Source organism: Crassostrea angulata, chromosome 2 (genome assembly GCF_025612915.1).
Source record: "Crassostrea angulata isolate pt1a10 chromosome 2, ASM2561291v2, whole genome shotgun sequence".
In the NCBI taxonomy this organism is placed as follows: domain Eukaryota; kingdom Metazoa; phylum Mollusca; class Bivalvia; order Ostreida; family Ostreidae; genus Magallana; species Magallana angulata.
Window position 1 is genome coordinate 27,068,534 of NC_069112.1, and position 8,811 is coordinate 27,077,344.

General features: G+C 34.1%; 1 protein-coding gene across 1 annotated transcript; it reads left to right on the forward strand.

The window, feature by feature from the left end:
* The first annotated feature begins 5,792 nt into the window (after positions 1–5,792).
* On the forward strand, positions 5,793–8,279 carry LOC128174097 (involucrin-like). Its single transcript, XM_052839732.1, has one exon. It carries the CDS (start codon positions 5,793–5,795, stop codon positions 8,277–8,279), a length of 2,487 nt encoding a protein of 828 aa, XP_052695692.1.
* The last annotated feature ends 532 nt before the right edge of the window (positions 8,280–8,811 follow it).

Genomic DNA, 8,811 nt, shown 5'->3' on the forward strand with positions numbered 1-8,811 from the left:
ATTATATATAGAACAAACCTACAATTACCTGACTTCTCTTCAATGGACATTTAGCTTAACCAGGAAATGGTTTGTTGTCTCTTAAAGTTGTAAATTATATATACTATTTAAAGCTTTCTACTGGTGATTGAATTTTTCTTCTATTATAATGTTAGTAAGTGGCCGAACAAATAAGTAATGATAGTCTTTACCATGTCACATTCATTCATTACTAAAGCGGTAAAAACAACAAACTCAGTTTAACGGTGATCTATTTTGCGCATGCGTTTCATTTGCATACATGTATATTAATTTTTAAATTTCTTACCTAACCTATTAAATAACGCGGACATAAGTATTTACAGCGTTTATCACAGGGCTATCAAGGTATGTATAGAACTGTAAAATTAAAGATAGAAACAGTTTACGGTTCCGGATTAAGTATTATTTATCTTTAAAAAAAATTATAAAGAATGCTTGTTTTTAACATTAAATTGCTTAACATGTGACATTTTTTAAATGTTAGACAGCAATTGTTTAAGTTAATGTTTCTTCAATAAGTAACATGATTAATTCATAGTATCAAACATTCTTCTTCGCAGTCAAGCCAAATTCGCTTATTTCATGCGCGTGACTCGTCAGGTATTGTAATAAAATTCAAAACGTTTGGTCTACATCGGAATTTTTTTCTGTTTCTACAAAAAATTTAATGACGGCCCAGTGCTCGAAGTCGTCTATTTTCGTAAACGTTTTTAACTTACTTTCAAGCGTTGGTAGTCCTTATTCGGCGATTAAGCATTTAAAAAATTCTTCGATTCAATAGTAACTTTAAGAACTTGACGTTTATAAGTTATTGTAATGTCATATGAAATATCGTGCATTCTTATGCACTTCAACGGTACATATAAAAATGTGAGGTTCAAAACTGAAAGTTTAGCTAGTATCGTGCGAATAGTCTGCATACAATTAAACTTGTCTACAAACTTTGCTAACAACCCCTTGCATGTACACAGATTTCGTAAGATCTGAATTTTCGGTTATGATAAACAATTACGCGATCTGTTGTTCACCACGTCTTAGGGTTTTCTTTTTGTCGTGTAAAGAAAACAGATATTAAATTATTTGAATCACCAATCGTAAGAGATTCAAACAAAGAGCTTTAAATTCAATACTCCTTACGACAAATCCATATCAAATAAATTGCATTACTCTCTTGTATTTTTCATTCACTAAAAAGAATGCTAACGCGGGTAGATCTGATAAAAAATAAAAGTATAATTCTCAATGATAAGTTTAGAAGCATATCGTCTGCATATGAAACAAACAATATTTATTGCTTATATTTATTGTTGAAACAAGATTTAAATGTTCATTTTTTCGGATAAAAACATATTGAAATGAAAATCTCTCCAGGCGCGATCAAGAAGGGCTGTGGGTATGGAGGGGTGGGATAGGGGTAGACACCCCTTCCTCGGGAGTATTAAAGATTATTAGATTTACATAGTGCAATAACTGAAAAAAGGCACCGGACTCCCTCATTTCAAAACTCATGATAAACTATAGATCCACGTGTGAATAAAACAACCACATCATAAGTGGGTAAATACCTGGATGAAAATCTCATAATTTTAAATCTCCAATTCGGCAATCCGAATTGCTCGAATGAACCTTTAGGATTTTGGTAGATATCTTTATCTTAAACATTAGGTAACCATTGCTACCTTATGTTTAAGATTAGGTAAAGGATCGGTAAAGGATACGTAATGAACAAACATTCGTCTTTGCTTCTTTGCAATCAAGCTTTGGTTGCTTCTATGCTCATTTCAAACGCATGATAACTCAAACTTGTTATTACCATTGGGTGTTAAGGAAGCATATGGAATCTGAGTTACAAGTAATTCCGCGGAATCACAAATCTTAGTTATTATGTACATCTTTAAATATCTAAGCAACTAAACGTAAACCAAAAGCAAATAAAAAATACTGAAGACAATTTTTTTTCAGAAATTAGTTTGTATTGCGTAGATTTACATATTGATGACGTCATGACTAAAAGTTGAATGTCGTGTGAATTTGATCGGAAAGCGTTGTAAACATATTCAAAATATAATTCATCTTAGAACTCTAATAAAGTATTGTGGTGTGATTTATCGAGAATTGAACATAATAATACTGGGAGAGATGTTAGTTTTCTCAATCATTCGCTTAAAGGTATAAAAATTTGCTTTTATTTCTCGGCCAGCCTTTCCTCTGTCGTTGATTACGATAAAAAAACCCGACTAGAACAACACGACCCCGTTTATATTGGACTTGAAATTTTATACGTATCATTAGTTTGATCAATGCTTAAATTGAAAAGTGCTGATAGAACCCATGTTGTGTGTTGTTTTGATGCAACATACCGTTTTCTGTGCAAACTGTATAAAAGTTGGGAAGAGCCGGATGAATAACTATTTAATTAAGAAGAACTGAGATGTTTTTCTTTCGCTTGGTATGGTTTTTTTTTATTATTATTATTTTGGAAACGGCGTGGTAGTGTTGTTCTATATCATTTTATGTTAAAAGGGCATGGTCACGATTTTGGTCAAACATTATTTTTCCGATTTTAATATTTACAATCCTTTAGAAAGTCATTTTAATAGGCAACCGAAATTTGAGTCTTATTTGTTGAGTTATAAGTGAGTTACAGAGCTTGAAACTATTCGCTACATTTTGAACCTTGAAGTAAAAATTTCAGTTTTAAACCTAAAGCGAATGAGTTAAACGTTAGGAACTGTATATCTATGCTTAAAATAAATAAAAGGATAGACAAATAAGCTGGAAAAAGATTTTTTACTGGTATATGGAACCTATGTAAACAAAAACAGGGCACGAGCCTTGTTTACATGACAAAGAATTTTGAGTCCATTATCTTGCTTATAACTCTACGAATGACTCTCACATTTAATTTGATCATTAGAAATGCATTTCTAAAGCATTCTAAATAATAATCAAAGTACTGAAGTACTGAAAGCCGGGCTCTTTTGGTGTGTCTTTATGCATATTGTTTAGTAAAGACTGAAACAAACTCTCTCTCTCTCTCTCCCTCTCTCTCTCTCTCTCTCTCTCTCAATCTTTTAATGTCGGCAAAGCGTCAGAAAGCGACCAAATTTTGTAAGCGACAATGAACAAAAATATGTCTGTCTAGTAGAAAAAAGTTAAATGTTGCTGCCTTGAATTTTGCAACAAGCGTCATATATTCAATCCCCATTTTTTCAACGCACAGCAAAGTAGTTCATGGAAATTCATGCGCATTATGTGTCCTAAATGCGTAGTCTTGTTTTTAAAACACGTATTTATAAGAAACTAAAAATGATAGACAGTTTTCTCGAATTAAAAAAAAAGAAACAAAATGTGAACCTTTTTGACAAAACGTAGCTCTCTGTGTAACTATTTGGTTATAGTGGAAGCTTTTAGTTTGACGTTGTTTGGTTTTTTGTTTACTTTTGAAGTTGTGCTATTTATAGTAACATTGTCGATTTGCCTGCCTACAGCCAGGACTCTGCTTTCAGCAGAGCCCGATTAAAACATAAAAATAAAATTTGACCAATCGTGACCATGCCCCTTTAAGGAATATACGTGAGCTATTTACAGTTGTCATGTCTTAATGCACTAATGTGGCAGTAATCTACTACCCGATTTTATTGCACTGACATCTAATTTAAAGGATAATATCAAGTTTTTGATCTTATTCAAAATAGTTATTTAATTTCACGGTTTTGAATATAACAGTCAAAATAAGACGCTAAATTGCCCATATGCTTCCTTAACACCCCCGTGTAGGATTTAGCTTAACACTAATGCATGTTCCATTTCAAACCTTTCTATGGTATCCTTTATTTTCAAACAGGAATGACAAAGTCAACAATTTACATTCTAGATTACATTAAAATAGATAATAGATTGATAAGGAAACTCAATGGAAACTGCAGCTTAAAAGGACTTAGACACGTTCTGTGCTGAGCATTTCATTTATTTATTTATTTTTTATGTTTTACAATGTTTACTTGTGCATTGTAGATGTTTGTTTAAAATTTGAATGCTAGACGTTAAGGTACAAGCGGTATACAGAAGAAAAAACTACTCATTATTATGTAAACACAGCTCGAGTATTATATTTGTTTACTGCAAAAGTAGTCAGTAAGGCGTGTGGAAATTTAAACTGGTTACGCGGTAAGCTTAAAGCCGTATAGAATACCCCCTGCGCTTATGGTAATACGGAGTTTAAAACCATAGAGTGTTAATCACGTTTCTGTTATTTAATACCTACTTAACTAAAAGCGTAAATAACCATTTTTAAAAATGTGAAGAAAGGAAATTACCATTTAATTGACAAAGTGCCGAGTGGCAACTCAGAAAAACCAATTCAATATACAGTTGAACTTGGATATCTCGAACACCGATATCTCGAATACAATGGATATGTCGAAGTGATTTTTAAGTCCCAACCACCTATTTTTTACTTATTTTACCCTCTATATCTCGAATACTCGGATATCTCGAAGTTTTCCAACAGCCCCGTCTAGTTCGAGATAACGAAGTTTGACTGTATGTTCATTTATACTATTAAATATCAATTATAAATGAATGAATCTGTTATGCTTTTTAGTAAATATTTGACATAAAATTGAAATCTTCATATTGAACTAAATGCATCACCTTGATGTGACTTTAATATTTGCTTTGTCTTAACAGATGATTGTGATCATACTTGTTCAACTTATTGCATATTTTAGCAGGATATCAGGCAAGTTGCATGTCTTTTTACTATTCATGTAACATTATTGCCATTGACTTTGAAAAAAAAATTAAAAATTATGTAAAATAATGTCATATTTCCATGCAGCGTCCGTAAATAGAATATTGTTTTATTATATGACTAAATGATATAAAGCTACATATTTAATACTAAGTGGTATCAAGCAAAGACCATTTCATACTTTGTATTTAATCAGGTAAACGTTTAAAATGAACGTATTGAAAAACGCAAATTTTAATTTGAACGATAAAAATTATAACCAATCGTAGCATTTTATAATCCGAACTATTTTTAGTCAAATGTAGAAATCATAAATTGTTATATCACCTCTAAGGTAACATGTGAGTAACGTTTGGATTTGTAAAGTATGATTATATCAGAAAATAATCAATTACATGCATGTCGTATTTTTCTTTATCGCCAACCATTAAAAGAGATTTAACTCCTATGCTGTAGGCCAATAAAAACATTGTCGAGAATGTAAAGAAACTATTGGATCCATTATTTCTTGTAAAAAAGTTTTGTCTTTGAAGCCCATGATTAAATTTTGCAAGAAAATGAAAAAGAACAGCATTGTTTTAGTAACAACATGAATTTTCAGCGGTTATTAAAAATTGACACAATATTATTGTAAACTTAACTATGTTTCAAATGTTTTTATACAGGTAATTGCTCTAATGACGCCAGATATTCTTGTGAAAAAGAGATGACACCGATATATTCATACTACAAAATTACTGCAAAATATGAGTGTTTATGCCAAGAACAATGTGATGGAGATACAAAGTGTAACGGATATTCCTTTGATTACATCGATGAAATGTGCTCTCTAAGTAGTTGTGATAAAAGTAATATATTTGCCAGTTACCACTTTTGTAGAAAAAACAAACCAGATAGCCCTTTATCATGTGTGCCTATTACCACAATGTCAGATATTATTTCATCGAAATCGGTTTTTTCTACTAAAAAGCAAACTACAATAGAACATAGTGCACATGAGGAACAGCAAACGACAATGGAACATACTGCCCCTTTAGAACAGCAAACGACAATGGATCATAGTGCACCTGAAGAACAGCAAACGACAAAAGAACATAGTGCACCTAAAGAACAGCAAACGACAATGGAACAAAGTGCACCTAAAGAACAGCAAACGACAATAAAACATAGTGCACCTGAAGAGCATCAAACGACAATAGGACATAGTGCACCTGAAAAACAGCAAACGACAATAGAACATACTGCACCTGATGAACAGCAAACAACCATAGAATATAGTGCACCTGAAGAACAGCAAACGACAATGGAACATAGTGCACCTGAAGAACAGCAAACGACAATAGAACATAGTGCGCCTGAAGAACAGCAAACGACAATGGAACATAGTGCACCTGGAGAACAGCAAACGACAATAGAACATACTGCACCTGATGAACAGCAAACAACCATAGAATATAGTGCACCTGAAGAACAGCAAACGACAATGGAACATAGTGCACCTGAAGAACAGCAAACGACAATAGAACATAGTGCGCCTGAAGAACAGCAAACGACAATGGAACATAGTGCACATGAGGAACAGCCAACTACAATAGAACATAGTGCGCATGTAGAACACCAAACGACAATAGAACATAGTGCACCTGAAGAACAGCAAACGACAGTAGAATATAGTGCACCTGAAGAACAGCAAACGACAATAGAACAAAGTGCACATGAGGAACAGCAAACGACAATGGAGCATACTGCCTCTGAAGAACAGCAAACGACAATGGAACATAGTGCCCCTGAAGAACAGCAAACGACAATGGAGCATAGTGCACCTGAAGAACATCAAACGACAATAGAACATAGTGCACCTAAAGAACAGCAAACGACAATAGAACATAGTGCACCTGAAGAACAGCAAACGACCGTAGAATATAGTGCACCTGAAGAACAGCAAACGACAATAGAACATTGTGCGCCTGAAGAACACCAAACAACAATAGAACATAGTGCACCTGGAGAACAGCAAACGACAATAAAACATAATGCCCCTGAAGAACAGCAAACGACAATAGAACATTGTGCGCCTGAAGAACACCAAACAACAATAGAACATAGTGCACCTGGAGAACAGCAAACGACAATAAAACATAATGCCCCTGAAGAACAGCAAACGACAGTAGAATATAATGAACCTGAAGAACAGCAAACGACAATGGAACATAGTGCACCTGAAGAACAGCAAACGACAATGGAACATACTGCCCCTGAAGAACAGCAAACGACAATAGAACATAGTGCACCTGAAGAACAGCAAACGACAATAGAACATACTGCACCTGATGAACAGCAAACGACAGTAGAACATACTGCACCTGATAAACAGCAAACGACAATGGAACATACTGCCCCTGAAGAACAGCAAATGACAATAGAACATAGTGCACATGAGGAACAGCAAACGACAATGGAGCATACTGCCCCTGAAGAACAGCAAACGACAATGGAACATAGTGCCCCTGAAGAACAGCAAACGACAATGGAACATAGTGCACCTGAAGAACAGCAAACGACAATGGAACATAATGCACCTGAAGAACAGCAAACGACAATGGAACATACTGCCCCTGAAGAACAGCAAACGACAATGGAACATAGTGCACCTGAAGAACAGCAAACGACAATAGAACATAGTGCACCTGAAGAACAGCAAACGACAGTAGAACATACTGCACCTGATAAACAGCAAACAACAATAGAACATACTGTTCTTGAAGAACACCAAACGACATTGGAACAAACTACACCTGTAGAAAAGCAAACGACAATGAAACAAACTACACATGAAGAACATCAAACGACAATGAAACAAACTACACCTGAAAAGCAGCAAACGACAATAGAACAAACTTTACTTGAAGAACAGCAAACGACAATAGAACAAACTTTACTTGAAGAACAGCAAACGACAATAGAACAAACTACACCTGAAGAACAGCAAACGACAATAAAACAAACTACTACTGAAAAACAGTTAACGACAAAGGAGCAAACCACTTTTGACGAACAGCATACGACCAAAAAACAGTATACAACTATGAAACATCCTACCATAGAGAAACTAACAACGTCAAAGGAATTATCTACAACTGTGATATGGCTTCCCACATCGACATCGTCTTCAAATACTATGACAATCAATGACACAACGCAAAACTCAATGGACAGCACATTGTGTGTCTGTGTTTGCAAACACGGGAACCACACTATTCAGGAATCAATAGAAAAGAGAAGAAGAGAGTTGATTTTAAACAAACCTGAACTTTCTTCCAACATACGGAAACGTACGTCTGCCGGGGATAATCGTAAGACATCGAGAGTGGTGGGTACTGTGGCAGTCATTATCCTAGTATTGTACGCATTGTTATTTTTCTGCGCTGATATCTTGTCTCTCCTTGCACTGTGCCGTTCAAAGATGTTTCAGAAAAACAATCAAATAGAACCTAACATTTAACCGTTTTTCTACGAAACAACTATTTGACTTTGATACTTAAGTATAATGACTCACATCCAGTTAAGAAATATCCACATTATGCCCGCAAGCATAATGTGGATACTTTTGTAGACCTAATTGTAGTAAAAGTTTTTTCTTTAGCCTCTTTATTATTTCAAATATAATTAAGAAAAAACCAGTCCTTACTCATAATATAACGTTTTTATTCATTTAAAGGAATTTGCAATCGCTAGAAGTTTTTGACTGGATTTGATCTGATTAAAACAAAAAGATTAAAATAATGGAAGAATCCTAAATGTTGAAAAAAAAAATGATTTCTTTGAATCTAAATATGTGTTAGAGGTCAGAGCTTCGAAATCATATCAATGAATTCAATGTAGATAAATCTCCTTTAGGTGTTTGGTATACAACCTATCCTGATTCGATCAAAACTTAACATAAGTTGTCTAATTTATTATTAGAAATATCGGAAATTTAAGCGTGTAGATAAACTAATTGAACTGGTTATATGACTTACGAAAATAAGAGCCCG